The sequence below is a fragment of the Zeugodacus cucurbitae genome, chromosome 2, assembly GCF_028554725.1.
Source record: "Zeugodacus cucurbitae isolate PBARC_wt_2022May chromosome 2, idZeuCucr1.2, whole genome shotgun sequence".
NCBI classification, from domain to species: Eukaryota; Metazoa; Arthropoda; class Insecta; order Diptera; family Tephritidae; genus Zeugodacus; species Zeugodacus cucurbitae.
The window spans coordinates 63,517,851-63,538,206 of record NC_071667.1 but is presented as its reverse complement, the minus strand read 5'-3'; the positions used below and the strand labels follow the sequence as shown (position 1 = coordinate 63,538,206).

Genomic DNA, 20,356 nt, shown 5'->3' with positions numbered 1-20,356 from the left:
TCGTTACACATATAATATCCTTGATATTTTCTTGATCATTGTATCAATTGCGGTTACTGTAGACGATTGACGTGTTCGGCAGTTTTACGGTGGCGCGTATACGCTCCATTATACCGAACAAATCGGTTTGTTTAGACCATATTAAATATTTTTGATCTAGTGGCAACTTTAGAATAGTGAAACAGCTGTTTCCTGAAATTGTCTACCGTACTGAACAAACTTAATCCAGTTTATTTGTAAATATATTTAGTACAGAAATTAAATTAATAATATTCATAGTTTAACAATTTGAAATGCGTCGACGAGCTGGGCTAGGAGCTATCCAACAACAGCAATTGGCTGCTGAGAAATATAAAGACAAAGGTACTGACATACAGGAATCACAATTCGAACAAATGTCCAAACAAATGGAAGTTTTTCGTTTAAAACTGGAAGAATTTGCTGTAAAACACAAGACAGACATTCGAAAGAACTCCCAGTTTCGTAAACAATTCCAGGAAATGTGCGCTGCAATTGGTGTAGATCCTCTAGCTACTGGTAAAGGTTTTTGGAGTGTACTTGGAATGGGCGACTTTTATTACGAATTAAGCGTACAGGTCGTGGAGGTGTGTTTGGCAGCAAATCATAAAACCGGTAAATATAAATTCATTAGTAATTGTATTTAAAATACAACAAAATAGCGTTGCTCTTAAAGTAAATTTATTTTCATATTTTTTTATGTTCGTTATACTTATGAAAGTCCCTGCAGACAGGTTTAGTGTTAGGGAATGTTTGTGAGTTATCTGAAACGTTTGTTATTGCTACAATAATTGGTATTCATGGTATAGGCGTGCCTATAGGCAACTTACTTTTGCTATATAATCTTAAAGCAAAAATAAGCTTTCACAGTCAATTTTTTTTATTTTGTACTGAAAAAAATTAGACAGCATATTTACAAAATTAGTGTGACCATTTTATTTGAAGGTGGATTGATGGAATTAAATGAATTGCGTAAGCGTCTTATAGCTGCTCGAGGACAGAGTGCAGTACATCAAGAGATCACGAACGAAGACATTTTGATGGCTGCGAAAAAATTAAGTATATTTGGAAACGGGTGAGAATTGTCGACTTTAAAATGTTAATTATTTTAAAAATAAACTCATATGTTATTCGAAAGATTTGTTGTATATAAAGTGGGCAAGGGGAAATACATGGTGCAATCAATACCAGGAGAACTGAGTTTGGATGAAACTAAAATACTGACAGCTGCTTCCAATACAGAAAAGGGCTATGTAACACTGAAAATGCTTACGGAACAACTGGGGTAGGTCATAATTCAATTTTGTGTAAACTATTTTAAAAAAAAATGTTTAATTAAAGATGGAGCGAATTCCGTGCCAAGCAATCGTTGGATAAAGCAGTAAGTGAAGGTTTATGTTGGGTAGACGAGCAAGATGAGGAAAATAACTGGTTGAGTTACTGGTTTCCAAGTTTATTTCCCGGACGTTATGCACAGCCTATTTAATTATTTATATATTTTATTGATTATAAATGTATGTATATATCATGCCCTCTAAATGTAGGTAATCTCGTATATTTTGCACATTAAAGAATATGGTTGTATGTATGTATATAGAATTATAAAATATATACAGTTCGCGTACAGTTCACAGATAAATTTGTGATGCTAACAGTATTGTCATTTAATATAAAAGAGAATACATACAATTATAAATAAATTTGTATAGGTTTTATTCAGTACTTGCAATAAATATTATTTAAGCGTCATTGTCCTGAGTCTACCATTTTCTTTTTGTAAACAGTAAATTTGTCTTTCAAATTTTTTTGTTATGTCCGACAGCGTATTCTTGTATCTGTAAAAATAAATATTGATATATTATTTCTTTTGGATGATAACAACTTTCAATTTAATTTAATTTAATTTTTAACTCATAACTAACATATTTCCTATAGTGTAAATATATCTAACTAGATCAATAATTACATATACCCACTCTTCTTTCAACTTCGTATTTGTTTTTATATAGTTCTGTATTACAACTTCCTTTTCCTCAGCCCTCCTGCATTAAAAAAAAAAGTTATTATAAATTCTAAATAAGCAAACTATATAATTAAACAATTAAATGATAACTTACTTTGTTAATATTTTTTGTAAATTTTCTTGTTTGTTTATCTTACTTTCCATTTCAAGCTGAAAAGAAGTATTTTTTTTTTAATTTAGAACTTAAACGATGCAGTTTTAACATACCAAAGCTTTGACTGCACTTTCTAATTGTTGTGTTAAATTTTGAACTTCCTTCATACTGTCTTTGTACTTTTGTTGAAATCTACTGCAGCGTGTCTCCAGTATTTGGTTGAATTTTTTTTGATTTTTTATTTCTTCCTTCATCTGATTTACAATTGGTTCATTAATAATAAACTATAATCAATTTAATTTCGTAACTTACATGCAGTTGAAATTCCAAAAGACTACGCTCTTTTTCGCTAAACTTTCTCCTCAATTCATCCATGTCCTTGTCTACTTTTTTCGCAGCTTCGTCCATCACTTGTCCAATCGTAGATGCCAAATTATCGCATTCCTCCTTAACAACTTGTTCCCGTTTTTGTGCATCTTCTTTGTCCACCACTGCTGCTTCAGCTATTGATAGTGCTTCCTGCACCTTTTGTAGGGCACATTTTTCGCGCTCATAACGCTCTTCAATCACACTTTTCGCCATTTTTAGAGATAATTGAAGTTCTTTTGTTTGATGAGCTGACTCATTAAGTTTAGCTCTGAGTTTTTCTATTGTAGCCGTTGTTGTCGCATTGCTTGAATTCTCTTTTTCTAGTTGTACAGAAAGACTTATGTGTATTTACATTCCTTGTATATTGTATAAGGAATTATAGTTGTTTAACATACATACCTTGTTCGAGTTTTTTAATATGTTTGTTCAATTGTTCCCTTTGTTGGAACAGATTGTCGATGACCTGTGCTTGCTTTGTTATTTGCGTCTTTTGTGTTTGAATTGTATTTTCCAGCACTAACATAGCAGTCTCATACTTTTGCTTTATCTGAAATATAAACATGGTCATTAATATTTTTTGACAAGATATTCGAACGAGGTTTTTTGATCAGAACGACCGTTCAAATCAGTTTAACCAAAGCTGAAACAAAATGGTCGGATATAACAATATTGCTTTTATATATTTGAAGTTTTCCATATTACAAACTCCCCTCTTTACCTCAGCAACGGTTTTTGATTCACATAGATAATTTCTATAATTTTGAATTTCACTTTCGAGAATTTGTATCCGTTTTCGGGAGCTATTATTGAGAGACCTCAATTCATTGTTTTCCTGAAATTACATTTGAATTTTTAAACAGAACTATATAAATACTAAGGTTCAGAAAAATGGAACTCACCGCTTCCAGAGAGTCTATTTGTTTTTTAATATTCAGTAATGCATCGTTTGTGAATTTTTCTCTCGTAGCATCATCCCTGGAATCTCCGTTAATGTGCACAGTTGTTGTCTTAAGAGCTTCCAGTTTCGTATCTATTTTTTTATTTTCAGCTATTATATCATTTATTTGATTCCTTAAATGAAGCTGTTCATGCTGCATTTGTGGGTCAATTACGGTTGACAGGTTTTCACAGTTAAAATATAAGAAAGTTATAAAAACGCACTAATGTATTGGATAATGAAGTATCGAAGTGATTTATTTGACATACCGTAAAATGTTCCAAGTCAGTTTGTGTTTGATTGATTAAGTTTTCACAGGTTCTCTTGATTTCATCTAATTGCCTGAAATATTACATGAAAATTTTATGATACTTTTGAAAAAAGTGTTTGATATTTTGTGTAATTAATACAATTGTTTATTCCTTACGTGTATTGGTCCGATGATATGGATTTGTTTTCTTTGTCCGGCATATTTACATTCTGTCATAATACGATTTTTTTATATCCACTTTTAGGCCGGTGGTTAACAATTTACCAATATACATATGTACATAACTACACCGTGGGGTTTAATTTTATGCCACCTTATCCTTTGCCAACCACATCAAATCAAATTCAAACAACCCCCAAATAGTGAGTGCTTTTTGTGTTTTCTAAATTGAATGTTGTTATGGTAACACATATTCTAGTATTCCGTAAACATTTGCATTTTACATTGTTATGTATATTTAGAGTGCAAATAAGTTGTAAAATAATGCCGCTTTTTACGAAAAAATATGAATCAAAACCAACACCGCCACGTACAGCACGCTGTAATATCGGTTGTCCGGCTATAAGTGAGGATTTAGACGAATTCAAAAATATTTCACTTAATTTGGGAAGCAAAGAGCTACGTTTCGCTGATGGTATTTGGATACATTCTACTCGTAAAACGGATACCGATGACGTCATACGTTTGAATCGACGTATAAGGACTCTTGAAGAGGAAAATAATATGTGCAATTTAAAAATGGAAATCTTCTTAGACCTATTAGCTGAACAAACTACAGAGTTGAACCTTTTTAAAACGAAAAATATGTAATGGAACATAATATATAATTTAATACATGTTTTAAAAGAGATCCAACAAGTGGGAGTTTTGGGGAATCATTTATTTATAGTGTTAATTAGAACTACATACATGTTTTGTGTCACTCTGTATGCAGATGTATACACTTTAATTTTCGTAAATAACTTTATTTTATTTTATACCGAAAAACACAATACATATGTGTATAGAGGATTGTTGTCATATGCAAAGTGTATTCATTTTTATTTTACTTCTAATGTACGTTGAAAAGCTGCTATAGCCAATGATTTTATTTTAGCATTTGTAGGCGGCGGTTTGGATAAATCACAATCACGTGGTGGTAAATTGCATAACTGCCTTCGTAATTTTAAATCTTGGCGGGCGCTTAAAGCTCGACTGTGACTTCCACATGCATTCGATATTAGCATTTGCCGATCCAAGCGCTGTTTACGTTCACCAACTTGCAGACAAGCCAGTGGTTGCAAACGCTCAAAATTGAATGAAACATCATCCATCTCATCTAATGGCTTAGTGTTGATCGGCTCCAGTTTAACTTCGACATTTTCTTTGGTATCCATACCATGTTCCAAAGTATTATTCTTACTCTCTTCATTCTCTTTTTTTACCGATACTGAATTACTTTCTAATATGTCCTTTTGGTTTATTTCTTTCAATTCTTCGTTTAATTTTTGTCTTGATTCAGATAACAGTTTCTTGGCGTAATCCTCGCCTGCCATACACAATGATATTCCCATGTCAAGAATTATACGGTGCGGTTGCCACTTTTGTTTTGCAGTTTTCGGTTGTTCATTAGCTCCGGGTACAGCATTTTCAGCTTGAAGTTTTGTCTCAGCAATTAATGAGGCCCAGTCGACACCTAAAGCATCTCCTACACCTAAAATTTAATATTCATAATAAATAATTGTTTATGATAAAACTGAAGTTAGCGTACCTTTGTTTCGCGAATCTTCCTCCAACTCTCCATCTGAAATTTCTTCGAAATCAAGCATTTCGTCGTCTTCATGCTTCTCATCCACAATTCCGGCATCATCGTTACTGCGTGTTAAATCTTCCTGCTCAGAAATACCATCAACTTTTATTGTGGAATCCTCATCTGTTTCAGTTCTAGATTTTTTATCTCCTTTATTAAGAATATCATCGTCACTATCACTAATTTCACTTAGTTCACCAACTGCTCGATCATCATCCGCTGTAGGATTGCCCAGCGCTAAGAAATTATCAATATTTTTAGCTGTAGCTCCCATATCCAACTTTTTGTTACTATCAGCATCGTGTAAAATCTCTCCAGCTTCCGGCTTGTCGTCATTTACAAACGTTTCATGTTGCTGACGTACAGTGTTGCTGGCCTGTGCCTGTCCTAGTATACTTGGATTGGTGGTAGCATTCGCTGCACTTTGTGCAGCAGCTTTAGCAGCTGCTACTGCAGTGCTTGCAGCTGCTACAGCGCTGGCTTGTGCAGCTTTTGCGGCTGCCATAGCAGCATGCTGTTTTTTGATTATATTCGGGTTTGTGTAAGTCATTTTACTTTTATTGGGGAATCTAGGATTTCCACCAAGAAAACCTGTTGCAGGTGGTTGAACGGGTAATGTCATTAATGGTGGTGGATGAGTTCGGAGCCCTTGCCCATTGCGGTCTCCATGATCAGGTGCTCCTACACCACCCCCTCTTCTAAAATTTCTGCCACCACGCTCGTTTCGATGGTGATGCAGCGATGAAGGAATATTACCGCCAGTATTTCCAGATGCAACTCTTTGCATCGTATCTTCATCTTCGCGCCAATCATTTTGCCAACGCCGATCTACACCTTCTGTACGTGGTGGTGGAATAGCTTTTTCTCTTTGAGGCGGCATATCATGATGATCATTTGTACCCCATGTATCCCGTTGTCCTGAGCCGATGCCGAAATTTGTTCCATCCCGTATAAGTGAGGGTTCTATTTTATTTATATTAGCTCCTGCATTATTCTGTACTTCAACAGCATCCCAATCGGGCTCTGAGGGAGCTCGCTGTTCACGTGGTGTTATTTTTGAAGGTCCTGGGTTAGGTGCCCCACCGATTAAGGTAGCATTCCTTTTCGGTCCACCTATAAAGCCACCGCGACCAGTTATTGGGGGTGTATCATTCCATTCTTGTTCTCTGCCTACATCCCATCCACCTTTCCATTCCTCACGAACGCGCTCCCTATTTCGAATTAGGCGCTCTCTTTCATCCGGATAAATAAGTTCACTTTCCATATCTCTGAAATCGCGTGGATCTCTGGTATCTCGTTGTTCTCTTACATCGCGAATATCATGTAACTCCCGTTCTCGTATTTCACGAGGCCAGGGCGCTTCTCGTTCCCTTCCGTGATGACCATCTTCAATATATGTACGATTATAAGCCCTTTGGAAGAAAAAGTTTTCAATAAAAGATAATTCAATTAAATCTAAAAGCTACTCACCTGTCCCGACTTTCATCTGGGTACACTTCATGGGGATCTCTCAATCGAGCAGAATAATGTTCACCAACAGGACTCAATTCACGACGTCGCGTGGGAATATAGTCACGATCACGTCTGATATCTTCACGATTAATTAAGTTACGCCTTTCAGCTTCTATGTATTCCCGTTCTCGTTCGTAGACATCTAAATCACGTTTTGACATATGACGTGTTCTTTCAATTGCTTCTAAAGAACGCTCTCGGCTGTTATATCCCCGTGATGCTGCAATAGCTAACTCCCTTTCTGCTGGTCGTGGCAATAAACGGTCTCCACGTTCACTTGCGATTGCACCATATTTTTTCTCCTCTTCCTCATGTCGAAGCTTTTCCCTAGCTAAACGTTCCCTTTCTCGTTGACGCTCTTGACAACGCGCCAATGCTTCAGCTCGTTCTTTATCTCGTGCCGCCTCACGTTCAGCTCGGTCACGTTCACGATCGCGCCTTTCACGTTCTCTTACCAATTCTTCATGTCGTATTTTGTGTTCATGGCGACGTTCCACTGTTGGAGAAGGCGTACGCTCTCGTGTACGAGTTTGAATAATAATTTTCTCACGAGACATCATCGTGTGATGCATACGAGGTGGACTTTTCTGGCGTTTCACATCTTGGTGAATACGTATTTTTGTAATTTTCGTAGGAGATCGAGAACCTGTGCGGTGGTGTTCGCGCTCCCTTTCCCTAGCAATCGCTGCACGATGTTTCTCACGTTCCCGTTCACGTCTTTCCTTACTTGCTGCACGTTGATGTTTGCGTTCTGTGAGTTTCTTTAATTTTGCTTGAGTTGTAGGAGAAAGTGATCTATGACCGATGTGTCCACTCAAAGCCGCAGCTGCTGCAGCGGCTCTTTTCTTCAATTTTGCTTCCTTTAATTTACGTTTAAGATGAATGCGCTTTGCTTCAAGTTTTTTCTGACAATGTTCACGTTTTTCTCGCTTTCTCCGTTCCTCAGTAGATGAGCTACTTGAACGTCGAGATGCACTACCAGCAGCCTGTCGAGCCTTTTTACGACGATGGCGTTCACTATCTGAACTTGAGTACGAGCTTCCTGATGAATCAGAATCAGAGCTACTAGAACTGTCAGAACTAGATTGCTGTCTAGACTTTTTATAGCGCCGTAACGCTTCCTTAGAACGTTTATCCATTTTTCTAAATAATTGATTCGTTTTTCTCTGTTTATGCACAAATTAATAAATTTTCACTACAACTTAATTTGTTGCCAGACTTGGTAAAACATTTAGTGCTGCCACGGCGTCAGCTCCAAATGGTATAAACGTAAAGGTGCCATATTTCAAATTATTTTTGAGAGCAGGGTTATATTCTTTTAGAAAATCAAATGTGAAATAGAATTTTATTAATTGTATATAAAATTAACATAAATTAAAAATTTAATGAGAAATAAAGTGTTATTTATTATATTTAATTAACTGATTAAACTTTATTATATTTCAGGCACGTATAAAATGCAAATAGCCTTATTAAAATTTTAAAGTCTATTATAAAAAAATACTTAGGTATACAAACTAAAAATTTAAATAACTAATTTTTTATGTTTAACCGACATATTATGTATTGCTAACTAACTAATTTATCAATAGGCAACTTTCACAATATATATTACATTTACATTTTACTTAATTGAATAACAATAAATTATATAATTTTACTAAATTTTAATGGCTGCGCCAGAGACTCATATAAACAAATATTCAGTAGTATTAGTAGTATTTAAATGTATAGAAAGAAGTATTAAGGGTTTAATAATACTTGGCTAATTAGTCCTCATTAACATTATAAAAAAGTAATTAAATACTCAATATATCGATGAAGACATAAGCCAGGTTATAATTTTTAATTAGTGATAATTTCAAAGAGTTATTAATTATTGTTATCATACACTTTAATAAGTCAAGATAATAAAAATACCTATAAGTGTTATTCTTCTAGACATATGTATGCGCTGCTCTAGAAAATTACCAACTTGATTTTTTTTTGTAATAGCGATGTCTCATGTACGACCTAATTTAAAACTATATAAAATGGAAATGCATCCTTAAATCTATAAATGATTTTAAAAGATCAAAGCAGTACCTCAAGATAACAGATACATACATAACTCCATTGTAATATAAAATATATTGATGCATAAATAACAAATATAAATCATCTACAAAATACATTACTAAATATAAGACGATTAATTTCCATTCATTATATTCGTATAGTAATATTTATTACACCTCAGTAGTCATTTCAGTAGTGTTAGAAATACAAAAAAAAAATATATTTTTATTTACCTGAAACTGATATGAAAACATGTACATACATACATACATAGATGCATTTTTATTTTATTTTCATATATGTATGTAAATAGTATGCGCTATATAACTACTGTTGTTATCCATATGAAATGTCCACGCAGTGGTTATCGATGAATAATAAAATAATAACAATAATTACAAAAAGTAAGAAAAGGCTAAATTCGGGTGGCACTGATCGTGTGTTGAGATGGTTGCAAAATTTTATTTCAACAAATATGAATATGATTAATAGGACTCGTTTAATAATTTAAATTTCTATTTTAAAATATGTTTTGATGTTTTCGTCATGAACCGAATTTATTTAAAATCAGCCAAGTAATTTTATTATAAGGTCACAATGTCTTCCTTGTTAATAAATTAAAAATTTGCGAAATTTCGATAAGGAGATGGATCAATCTAATACGTCCACTGATGTCAACTAAACAACTGGTTTATATGCATCCATATGTATATTAAAGCCATCATTAGGAAGAACTCAACCGTCAGGCGAACAAAACTATTATACTCTAAGCAACATGTTGCGAGAGTATTAAAATAGGGAACGATTCTATTTTCCGTCCACAGTACGCAATTTGACTGCAGAAGAAGCAGTTCGTTAAAGTTAATACGTTCGTGGCTGATAATTGGTAACTTTATTAATAATATACCGGGAAATACGCGAAAAGATATTTAATTAACGCATTTATGAGAATGTTGAATATGGTGAAATATAACAAAAAAATTAATATTCAATAATGTGACAACAAAAGGAAATACACAATTTTTTTTAATAATAAAAAAGAAGTGATGTATTTACATATGTATGTACATATGTAAGTGTAAAATAAAATATGAAGTCCTTAAAAATTATTTAATGCAAAAATGTGAAAGTGTATTGCATTTTTTAACAAAAATACTTTATAAAAAGGTAACAAACCTTTTTCATATGTGTTTAATGTGTAGACATAATATTTTAAATGAAAATATGTGTGTTTTGTTTATTAATACAGAACAGTGATTTTTAATGATCATCCATGCAGACTTACCACACTTAAATGAGTGCGGATTTTTTCAAATATTGAATATACATGTGTATGTTTATGTACATACAAACATCAATAGTCATATCCAATATTTGTTAAAATAAAGTAGTTGATCAATATTAGGCGCCGACCTAACAGAAATTGTACATAACGGTTGCTTAAAATACTTTGGGCAGACTATTAGAAATTTCGAATATTTAGGTATGAAAATCAGCCATCTACAAATCCTTCTTTGTGAAATTAAATACGCTCACTGACATAAGCAATTATTAAATTTGATTTGAGTTTTCATTGAGATTTTTCTACAAGTGTAGTTATTTCTTTTAATTTATATATACAAATGTGTTCTTTAGACAGTATTTTAATGTAGCAGATCTAACAGGAAGACTCTTTTATGAAACTTTCAATAAATTTGTTTTCCAGCAATTATCATGGCTACAGTTCAATTTCATTAAGATAAGAGCCACTGCTACTGCTATAATGCTAGCGTTAGCCACTGTACCACGTTTCTTTTGTTGTTATTGTTTCATTGGCTACTGCTTTGCTAGATAATAAACTGATAAGCCAAAAAATATCGCTTATAGTCGTTGTACACTTCCATGATAAATTAACTTTGGCAGTCATGAGGTTGAATATTTTTACATGTACATAGGGTATGTACATATGTGTGACGTCCATTATTGTATCTGTAATAATTAACGACCCGGTGGGTATGAAAAATTACTTAAAAGTCTAATATCAATATCACACATTAAAATATTAAACGGAAATATTTCACCCATTATTATTTTTTCCTTCCTTCCTTTTCCTTTCCGACCATCAAACCCCTCGCGTAGGCTACAGATATTGCAATATCATTGGAAGTATCCAATGCGTATGTCAATCGACCATCAAACCCCTCACGTAGGGTATATAAATTGCAATATCATTGGAAGTATTCAATGCGTATCCCAATCGAATGTTGTCGCAGCTGGTGCAGATGTTATATCCATTGTGTGGGCCACTATTGACATTCTACTGTATGTTCTGATTACGAGTTTATTTGCTGTTCTATCAGAATCTCAACACTTGTTTGCGTGTAGAACAACAACTAGAGAGATATATACATATATACACATGTATGTGGAGGCATATATACCTATATATACTTCTTCCGAACTCCCTACTTTGCCAATGAACCCCAGTCACAGTGCGCAGGGTTCTAGCGCTACCTAATAAGCCACACGATAAGTTTTGCTACAATCATACATACATACATGTACATATTTGCCAATAGTTATCTACGATAGTTGTATTTATTGAATACATGAAATATTGAATAAATAAACTTCATGAATATCAGTAAATTATTTATTTTGTTTATTTGGAGGATAACCATCATACCTGAGCGTTCGTAGGGTGTTCATACAAATGTACACACGCATATATGGTATATACAAACAGTGCTTTCTGCACTGAAAGTACTTGCGTTAACTGTTTTGTGCCACCGATTGGGTTCGTGGGCTTCGTTTTTTTTTAAGTTTGATTTTTCTGATTTATCGCCGCATTAACTGTGTAGCAATTGTGAGATAAAGTGCTTTTCTACGTACTTTAGTAAGTAGAAATTGATATAGCTCAGAGGGGTTTGAATTGGACAGAAACTTAACTTCAAATAGTTAATAATAAAGTTTTAATCTTTTAATAATGCAGTGGCATTTATATTTGTGATATCAAAGTGAATTGTAAAATATGTGAAATGGTATTTTGAGCATTTTGTTGGATTCTCAAGTTTTCTGCTTAATCGGCTTATTTATTATACTAATTAATTTAAACAATGTTTTATGCTTAAGTTGTTTAGGTTACATTCTACGGCGAGATTTTGTAAATTATCAAAAGCAATATATTTTTTTTACCGGAAACAACAGTATACAACAGTAAGAAATATACTCCAACAATATTTGGAATTTTCTGCAATTGTGCCAATTTTTACAGGCGCCCAAAGCACACATCTTATTTAAAAAATAAATATATTCCAATTCCATATGTTTGTTTGCAGCCAGCATAAATCTTTGGGTAAATAAACAAAGTGTCTAGTATAAAATAAATATGTGTATCATTTGAGTTTTATGATGCAATTTGTTAAGCGATTTACTAAAAAAAAAACATATTTACACCACGCTACATAGCATAGGTGTGCAACAGAAGTAAAAAAAAAAACATATTTAAATAAGCAAGTGAGCGAATAGAATTCTAAACGATTTATAGTTTCTGTGATAATTAGGCAAGAGCGGTTAGCTTTCGCGCATGCTTTTATACCAACGCAATATGTTACAAAAAGTATAACAGTTTTGTTTATCTAACGGTTTTTAGTAACTTTTAAAACTAATCGAAAGACTGGATTGACGAAATCAGAGATCGTATTAATTCATCTTTCAATAGGTAAAACATATATAACTTCGATGATGTTGCCAAAATTATACAAACTGCTTACCTTAGTACCATAAACTACGCAAAATAAATAATGTTGTCCTTCCGGTTGACTCCATATTAATAAATATTCTCCATATTCTCGTTCTACTTTTCTCCAGCAAGTTTCTACAATATGAGACATGACGTTTGGCTTCGACCGTGCTTAGTGTTTCCTTACTATCCATTAGTTTTTTGTATTTCGACAGTTTCACATTTAAATAAACATTTTGAATATCTTCACACGTGTACATATCTATAAATGTTTGTAAACATAAGTTTTTCTAAAATAATAGTGAATTTAAAATATGTATAATATAATATATATGTATATAGGATCGATTAGTGAAATTTTTAGGCGAAATAATTATGTATATCAGTGTAAAAAATACTGATATTAAATAAAGCATACAAAATAGTAATTCAACTTTATAGTTTTAGTTATATACGTCCTTTATTATTTTTTAGAAATAGATAGAATAGTATTGAGTATATTTGCTCATTCTTGTAATTAATCGAAGTGGCTTCTAGATATTTCCTGCAGGGTATTTGCAATATACAAGTACATATTTTATTATGTTGAAATTGTGGAGGCGTGTTTTCTGTATGAACTTGTATACTAGACTTATTGTTTTGGCGTTTCAGCTTCATGTAATTAATTGTAAATTTGAGCTCAAGCCATTCACTTTAGAAACAAAGTTTTCGTATATGATTTTAATTGCGTGTAACAATTTTATAATATAAAAAACAACTTTTTTTACATTTTAGTTATTTACAGAGCTATGCAATGGGTTCCTGTGAAAAGCTGAGATATTTCTATTTAATATTTATCCCGGTGATAATAAAAGAGGGTTTTGGACTATATTTGGACTATACGGGTAAGTAAAGCTTTTGGAACCAATAATATTAGTTAATACATGCTAGTTTAAAATATTAATAATCGCGGTGGTAAATAGTTTTGTAAAGTTTTTCTAAGCGTATTTAAATTATCATAATTAAAATTAAGTGAAAGATTTTTTTCTTCCATAATGTGTATTGTATAAGTACCTCATATTATCCACCGAGACTAGCAGTCTTAAGTTACTTCGAATTATTAAATTTTGAAAACCTTATGGAAGGTAATTTCGAATATTTCGAATTTAAAAACAACAACTATCACACATAAGTATAGTTTTTTTTTCAAATTTGAATGTGTAGAAAAGTAATTGTCAATATTTAAAATACTGTATCAATTATGAAATAAAATAAATATATTTCAACATTTCATTGGACATTAGTGCAGTCAAAAGAATATTGTAACTGTCAAATAAAACGTTATATTGTTGTTTTTGTAGAAAATACTGAATTTATACATCAACGGGCTGGTTATGACATTCGATTACACTGTGGCATTGAAGGATTGGTGGATGAAGAACATCTCGCTGATACAAAGATCTATTGGTTTTTTAAGGTGAGCATTGCTGAACACGATCATTATAGTTACATTACCTATTGAAATTATTGATTAATGTGCACTTTTACAGCAGTGTCGAGAAAAAACATTCGACGACGACAGTTGCCATGAGTGGATGCAGTTGCCATGCGAAGAGAACTTTTGTCAATCAGACCTGTTGCTTCACAATGTCACCGAGGAATATTCTGGTTTATATAAATGTACAGTTGTACCGCTGAAATACAAATCCGGACAAGCGCTTGATATTCAGTTCGTTCGAACTTATCAACTTGATGTGAAAAGTAAGTGAGCGGAAATCAGTGAACACGTCTAAATCGTTTATAGTTAGATTCGAAAAACTATGCAGGTATGCTCCCTTCTAAGGACCACTTACGAGAAGAAATAGCCCCATTTGAACATACAGTTGATACAGATTATTTTTTGTTAAATATCTCATAATATTTATACTTATATGAAAATTAATATCAATTCAACTATTCCTTACAGATACTAGTGCGGCTATACCAAAATTCGTGGATCCATATCCTTTGAATAAGACGGCAATTATAAATGATCAAGTGGTATTTCAGTGTCGTGTGCAAAGTGAGGAACATCCCACTATAAAGTGGTTTCGCCGCGTTCAAACTTCCTTGCCCAACATTTTGGAATATATGGGTGTCAGTAGCAATAACTTGAATGCGCATATTGTCAATTATAATGGACATACCTATGAACTGCTTCATACAGCGCGTGAGAAATACATCGGCGACGATATATTTCTGAGTAAATTGGTATTGAATGGAGTGCGCCTCAAGGATGAGGGTTATTATGCATGTGCTGCTGTCACTTTTCATGGCTATAAAATACGAGAAGCTTACTTAGAAGTTAATAGCCAGGATTATATAGAAGACTATAATGCAAATGGGGAAGCTTACAGTGATCCGAGTGAATTCTGGTTGCTATTTTTAATGCCGCTGGGCTTAGCCATACCCCCACTGCTGGTTTGGCTAAGCTATTTAATTTACAAACGGTATATGACACAAACCGAGATGGAACGAAATTCGCAAACATATTCAGAAGACTTTATAGAGGATGATAATTGTGTGCTGAGAGCGTAGTAGTGCAATTAAAAAAATGTATTCAATGAAAAATAGTTAAATATAAGACAAATACGCTTATTAATTTATAATAATTCAACTTAAATATGTATAGAAAAAGAAAGGCAAATAAGTGAATTAATTATTGCAGTTCATTCCAGGTACAATATTTTAATAATATCGTCAAGCTTTAATTTTATGTAACAAAAAAGTTATTATTCAATTGATAAGTACTTAATTATATTTTAGTAATTATAGAGTTATTATAAATTAAAAAAAAAAATGAACTATAAATAATATTATAATTACTTATTATATATGTGTACATATGTATACGTTATTTATTTCTTATATTTTGTAAATATATATTTAAGTGTCAAATAAATTTATAATGATTAAAAATAATTATTTGAATGAGAAGTGTTTATTCTATTATACAATTGAATAAATTACAAATAAAAACACTAACGGAAGGATTTAAGGTTCGACCCATAGCTGAAGGTTTCTTGTAATGCCTTTTTAACTTAAATAATAACTATAAAAAAAACCTCATTTTTACTGAAATACATTCTACTTTCAATAATATTTTATTTGAAACTTGTTCAATATTCAAACTTTGGAGAATCTTATTCGAAATTTTTCAAAACCCTGTTCAAATATTCACATTCGACTAAAAAGTTGATTGTGTAGAATCCTAAACTGAAACAAAATCGAAATTAATAAGAATATCAACTTGATATAAATTGCTTTTCAACATCGTGTTTTTTAAAAATCAAAATTTGTAGCAATCAAGTTCAAAATTTTTTCATCTCTGTCAATTATTTGACTGTATTCAAATATCTATTTTATAAATATATATTTATATAAACTTACATTTAATTAGTATCGTTTACTTGATGATATTGGAAATCTATTTGAATTTCTATTTGATGCGCCAATTTCAAGTGCATATTTTTTATTTACGCATTTGCATCAATATCGCCAATCAATTGGAGCCGATCGAGTCCCCGGAACCGTTGGAAGTCTAGATTTTCAAATCGTCAAATTGGATGAGATGTCAAGAAAGCGTAACTCCAATCGCATATCGATGGCGCTTTTGCACTCGATTGTACCATGTCCCAGTATTGAGGAATACGAATTCGAATATTATCGACCAGGTTGTTATTGTATACCACAAGTGTTGCCCAATGTCGCACCCTATACATGCGCTTACCTTCATGAATATGTGCCACAGTGGACGGCTGCCTGCAACACGGCCACCTATGTGGTCGACGCTTACGGTATGGTGTATTATCTTAGCGATTTCGAACATCAGTTGCAATTTCCCAATAATGTGGTTCACTCGGATATTGATTACCATATACCAAACTATTTTCACGAACAAGACTATGAGGTAGCGACAGAAGAGGACGATTCTGAAACTGTGAGTCCACGTAAACGTGAACGTCTTGAAAACGAAAATGATTCTGAAGAAACGGAACAGGAATCTAACAAAGATTCTTGTCAAAATTATGAATTTTATGATGTGAATTCTGAGAGTAATCTAGTTAAAAAGTCCGACGACTCTGAGCATGAGTATCTTGTGGAGGAACCGTCTGATACAGAAACTAAAGTTTAAGAGAGAAATGAGCGTAAAAAGTAAATTGTACTTATTTGTTTCATTGTCTGTATATTTTGGAAACTTCTTATTGAATGTAACCATTGTCGAATATTGCGAATAGATTTTTATTAAATTAAAACTTATCTAAAGCGTATTTGTTTTAATAACATACAATAACATTCCAATAATGGAAGGTCGCTATTAAATAAAACATGCATTTTAGCGTTATATTTATCATTTTCCTTTCCTTGAAAAAAAAAAATTATATATAACTAATTAAGGTCGATAGTAATTTTTTTTATGTATAACAAATTCGGTCAGCTATTTCCTTTGGGGTATGTGTGTACATATACGAAGTATACTCAGCTCATGCAATACATACGCTCAATCGGAAATGATGAGAAATGTTAAGAGCACAGACCACAAAACTCGAGTTTACTGTGTATCTATGGTTTATTTAATTATAAGTGTACGAGTATTCAAATATAGCGACTAGTCGCTAAATATCTCTCTGTTATGTTCGCTCAGTTCCATATGTACTGTACATAACGCAATTCAGTCACTTGCTTGCTGTTGGGATGAGAAATACAAACCCGACAAACAATTCGTAAAATAACTAAATATTAAGTAAACACATATGGCATACACATACATTCTATATTAACAACGAAATTGTTGATTATTTTTGGATTTTTGCATACGTATGTATGTATTAATATAGTTCATTCGATTTATGAAAAGTTTTATACCACATTCGAACGGAAAAATAGTGAAATAAAGTGTAATTTTATAAAACAATTATACCGAAAAACTGAAATTGTTATGAAATTCATCGTCATATTAGTGAAGTGAAACAAAAACATCACTCATACGCCAAGATGGTCAGCCTCGATTGCCAGTCCCGGCGAAGCACGAAAATATCGGTTATAATTTTAGGTGGTGCATTATGCACCGTTATGATGGCTTATTTCGTTTTTGGCGATAATAATGATGAACAGGGCTTAAGAAACCTACGAATGATCTCGATTGTAAGTATTTATCAATTTTGATACGAAGAATACCTGATTATTAAATAATTATCTATGTGAATACATATAATTTATATATGTGATAGTTTATCTTAATGAAATTTAGATAACACAGATAAAATACAGATAATTAAAAGCATGTAAATATTTACACACATTCTTTTCCCAAAAAATAAAGTGATAAATGGCCTCACATAAAACTATTTATAGGTTTTTCGACATGGTGAGAAGACGCCTAGTTCATTTTACCCCACTGACCCACATGCACTACATGAATGGCCGGGCGGTCTGGGAGCCCTTACACAGGTAATCAAATATTGAATTTATGCAAAATAACAAAATTTTATATACTATGTAGTTTTTTAATCTTTTTTAGAAAGGCAGTCAACAGTCTTATAATTTGGGTAAAAACTTGCGCATGCGTTACTATCGTTTACTGCCACCAAACGGTATTTATACGCAGCAACAGGTACTCGCTTTAAGCTCGGCAGCTGAACGTTGTATTATGAGCGCGCAAAGTGTCTTGGCAGGTTTCATGCCACCACTTGATCACAACAAAGTTTTGGTGAGAGTATATATAATTTATATATGTAATAATTACATTTCCAATTTATATAATCACAATTTTACATTTAGCCAATCCCATGGCAGCCGGCAGCGGTAAATGTTATACCACGAAATGAGGATACGGTATGTGTATACAATGTTCTGTATAGAACATAGTTATGTATGTAAATCATTAAGGTAGATTATAAATATTCTTACAAAGATCACGTTTTGAGTATCCTTGATCCATGCTAAAATATAATCATAAATAACTAATTTTGTAACGATGTCATATCGAATCATGCGTTGATTTTAAATGAGGAAATTATAATTTTATGTTTTATTCATGTAAATTCATATTTATTCACAGATATATGCTCTTTTTGATCTCATAATATGTTTTAAATTTTGTGCTAACACATCCATACAAAAATTGTATTACAAACGTTATAGGCATTATCTATTGATTTTTAACAAGTTTTGTCTTCGCAAATTATGCTGTAATGTTCTAATCGAATTAAGAAATTTCTCGTATCTTATTTAGCTTTTGGCACAAAAGAAACCATGTTTGAAATATGACACAATTCTGCAGAAATTGTATAATAATCCACCACCAGAGTTGCGACAATTAAACGAAGAAAATGCGGAACTATTCAAATTGTTAACGAAACACTCGGGCAAGGTGAGTTTTATAAGGCCATTTGGGGCGTCTATATATAGGTGTATGTAAACGCTTTGAATATGGGGAAAACATTTACGTATGTATGTATGTCATAAATGAATATTGTATAGTTATGTGTAAAGTTAAAATAATTATAATAATAATTTCTCTCACATAGAATATATCTACGCTAATTGATGTCGAATTGTTGTATACAACTTTAAAAGTCGAAGCGGAAGCAGGACTAGTATTACCTGATTGGACAGAAAATATATATCCTGATAAATTAGAGTCATTAGCCGCTCGTAGTTACTCACTTTATACAGAATCGAATTTAATGAAAAAAGTGAAGGGTGGAGCCTTTTTAGCGGAGATAATTAAAAAAATGGAGAATAAGCGAAGAAAGAATTTAAATCCCGATCGTAAAATATTCTTGTACTCAGGTCATGATATTACACTAGTAAATATTATGAATACTTTAAATATATTGGATCAGACCGATACATTACCAAGTTATGCGTCTGCACTATCGTTCGAACTACATCATAGCTCCTTGTTTAAAGACGATTTCGAAGTAAAGGTAAGTCCGGAAACATATAATTTTATGTTCTACACATACATACATATACATATACTTAAACTCTAATTAATTTTCAGATTGTTTATTATTATAACAGCGAAGACAAATTTCCAAAGGAAATCCACATACCCAACTGCAATGCCCCATGCTCACTTACCCGATTTAGTAATTCCATAAATCATCTGTTGCTGGACAACTACGAGGATACATGCGAAAATCCTACCACAGACTGTAAAACTTAGATGAGTTTGCAAAATTAATTATACATCAGAAAGTTATAAAATAAAACAAAATATAACATTGAGAGACTAATATTAACACTTTCATTACGAATTTTAAAAGATTATAATCTTCTTAATCACTTTGAAACTTTGGAAAATCTAATTAGAATGACAAGTGCATATGCTTTTTAATTTATACCGCAAAATCGCGGGATTACCATTTTTTTTAAATTAGGGTAATTCTGCAATAATGGGAAATTAGGTTTATAACATAAAAATGTTTATACCGTAAGTACCAAAACAAATAAATACTACATGTAAATAATCAAATTAAATTTTTGTTAAAAAAATTTAAATAAATATTGGATGCAACTGCTATTTACAAGAAACCAG

At 32.4% G+C, this 20,356-nt stretch overlaps 6 protein-coding genes across 6 annotated transcripts; 4 read left to right on the top strand and 2 right to left on the bottom strand.

Moving 5' to 3' along the window:
- Window positions 1-150: 150 nt before the first annotated feature.
- LOC105218798 (vacuolar-sorting protein SNF8) lies at window positions 151-1,767 on the top strand. Its single transcript, XM_011194610.3, has 4 exons — window positions 151-633; window positions 964-1,093; window positions 1,157-1,303; window positions 1,360-1,767. The coding sequence occupies exons 1-4, from the start codon at window positions 294-296 to the stop codon at window positions 1,502-1,504; spliced, it is 762 nt and encodes a 253-aa protein (XP_011192912.1). The 5' UTR covers window positions 151-293; the 3' UTR covers window positions 1,505-1,767.
- Window positions 1,703-3,704, bottom strand: LOC105218797 (centrosomal protein of 55 kDa). Its single transcript, XM_029044575.2, has 8 exons — window positions 3,404-3,704; window positions 3,223-3,336; window positions 2,904-3,051; window positions 2,448-2,824; window positions 2,249-2,389; window positions 2,136-2,191; window positions 1,995-2,060; window positions 1,703-1,853 (listed from the first exon to the last, which is right to left on the bottom strand). The coding sequence occupies exons 1-8, from the start codon at window positions 3,599-3,601 to the stop codon at window positions 1,754-1,756; spliced, it is 1,200 nt and encodes a 399-aa protein (XP_028900408.2). The 5' UTR covers window positions 3,602-3,704; the 3' UTR covers window positions 1,703-1,753.
- Window positions 3,700-4,745, top strand: LOC105218796 (protein chibby homolog 1). The gene is made up of 2 exons (XM_054232752.1): window positions 3,700-4,114; window positions 4,174-4,745. The coding sequence occupies exon 2, from the start codon at window positions 4,196-4,198 to the stop codon at window positions 4,520-4,522; it is 327 nt and encodes a 108-aa protein (XP_054088727.1). The 5' UTR covers window positions 3,700-4,114; window positions 4,174-4,195; the 3' UTR covers window positions 4,523-4,745.
- On the bottom strand, window positions 4,712-20,039 carry LOC105218795 (fl(2)d-associated complex component). Its single transcript, XM_011194606.3, has 5 exons — window positions 19,900-20,039; window positions 12,824-13,054; window positions 6,972-8,328; window positions 5,463-6,913; window positions 4,712-5,405 (listed from the first exon to the last, which is right to left on the bottom strand). The coding sequence occupies exons 3-5, from the start codon at window positions 8,150-8,152 to the stop codon at window positions 4,753-4,755; spliced, it is 3,285 nt and encodes a 1,094-aa protein (XP_011192908.2). The 5' UTR covers window positions 8,153-8,328; window positions 12,824-13,054; window positions 19,900-20,039; the 3' UTR covers window positions 4,712-4,752.
- Fgfrl1_0 (fibroblast growth factor receptor 3) lies at window positions 9,922-17,070 on the top strand. Its single transcript, XM_011194616.3, has 5 exons — window positions 9,922-9,957; window positions 13,567-13,676; window positions 14,133-14,248; window positions 14,322-14,532; window positions 14,738-17,070. Exons 2-5 carry the CDS (start codon window positions 13,586-13,588, stop codon window positions 15,346-15,348), a joined length of 1,029 nt encoding a protein of 342 aa, XP_011192918.2. The 5' UTR covers window positions 9,922-9,957; window positions 13,567-13,585; the 3' UTR covers window positions 15,349-17,070.
- On the top strand, window positions 17,480-20,056 carry LOC105218802 (venom acid phosphatase Acph-1). Its single transcript, XM_011194617.3, has 7 exons — window positions 17,480-17,955; window positions 18,166-18,261; window positions 18,332-18,520; window positions 18,592-18,645; window positions 19,046-19,183; window positions 19,341-19,742; window positions 19,820-20,056. Exons 1-7 carry the CDS (start codon window positions 17,806-17,808, stop codon window positions 19,982-19,984), a joined length of 1,194 nt encoding a protein of 397 aa, XP_011192919.1. The 5' UTR covers window positions 17,480-17,805; the 3' UTR covers window positions 19,985-20,056.
- Window positions 20,057-20,356: the final 300 nt, after the last annotated feature.

What these genes read in the sequence shown, in the direction of transcription:
- LOC105218798 (XM_011194610.3), top strand. Translation starts at nt 294, where the DNA reads ATGCGTCGACGAGCTGGGCTAGGAGCTATCCAACAACAGCAATTGGCT. An exon ending in TTAAGTATATTTGGAAACGG is followed by an intron (nt 1,094 to 1,156) that starts GTGAGAATTGTC and finishes GTTATTCGAAAG; the next exon opens with ATTTGTTGTATATAAAGTGG. An exon ending in ATGCTTACGGAACAACTGGG is followed by an intron (nt 1,304 to 1,359) that starts GTAGGTCATAAT and finishes GTTTAATTAAAG; the next exon opens with ATGGAGCGAATTCCGTGCCA.
- LOC105218797 (XM_029044575.2), bottom strand. Translation starts at nt 3,601, where the DNA reads ATGCAGCATGAACAGCTTCATTTAAGGAATCAAATAAATGATATAATA. An exon ending in TATTAAAAAACTCGAACAAG is followed by an intron (nt 2,825 to 2,903) that starts GTATGTATGTTA and finishes CTGTACAACTAG; the next exon opens with AAAAAGAGAATTCAAGCAAT. An exon ending in TTTTGGAATTTCAACTGCAT is followed by an intron (nt 2,390 to 2,447) that starts GTAAGTTACGAA and finishes ATTGTAAATCAG; the next exon opens with ATGAAGGAAGAAATAAAAAA.
- LOC105218796 (XM_054232752.1), top strand. Translation starts at nt 4,196, where the DNA reads ATGCCGCTTTTTACGAAAAAATATGAATCAAAACCAACACCGCCACGT.
- LOC105218795 (XM_011194606.3), bottom strand. Translation starts at nt 8,152, where the DNA reads ATGGATAAACGTTCTAAGGAAGCGTTACGGCGCTATAAAAAGTCTAGA. An exon ending in CCAGATGAAAGTCGGGACAG is followed by an intron (nt 6,914 to 6,971) that starts GTGAGTAGCTTT and finishes TTTCTTCCAAAG; the next exon opens with GGCTTATAATCGTACATATA. An exon ending in GGAAGATTCGCGAAACAAAG is followed by an intron (nt 5,406 to 5,462) that starts GTACGCTAACTT and finishes ATTAAATTTTAG; the next exon opens with GTGTAGGAGATGCTTTAGGT.
- Fgfrl1_0 (XM_011194616.3), top strand. Translation starts at nt 13,586, where the DNA reads ATGGGTTCCTGTGAAAAGCTGAGATATTTCTATTTAATATTTATCCCG. An exon ending in ACTATATTTGGACTATACGG is followed by an intron (nt 13,677 to 14,132) that starts GTAAGTAAAGCT and finishes TTGTTTTTGTAG; the next exon opens with AAAATACTGAATTTATACAT. An exon ending in TTATCAACTTGATGTGAAAA is followed by an intron (nt 14,533 to 14,737) that starts GTAAGTGAGCGG and finishes TATTCCTTACAG; the next exon opens with ATACTAGTGCGGCTATACCA.
- LOC105218802 (XM_011194617.3), top strand. Translation starts at nt 17,806, where the DNA reads ATGGTCAGCCTCGATTGCCAGTCCCGGCGAAGCACGAAAATATCGGTT. An exon ending in GTCTGGGAGCCCTTACACAG is followed by an intron (nt 18,262 to 18,331) that starts GTAATCAAATAT and finishes AATCTTTTTTAG; the next exon opens with AAAGGCAGTCAACAGTCTTA. An exon ending in TACCACGAAATGAGGATACG is followed by an intron (nt 18,646 to 19,045) that starts GTATGTGTATAC and finishes TATCTTATTTAG; the next exon opens with CTTTTGGCACAAAAGAAACC.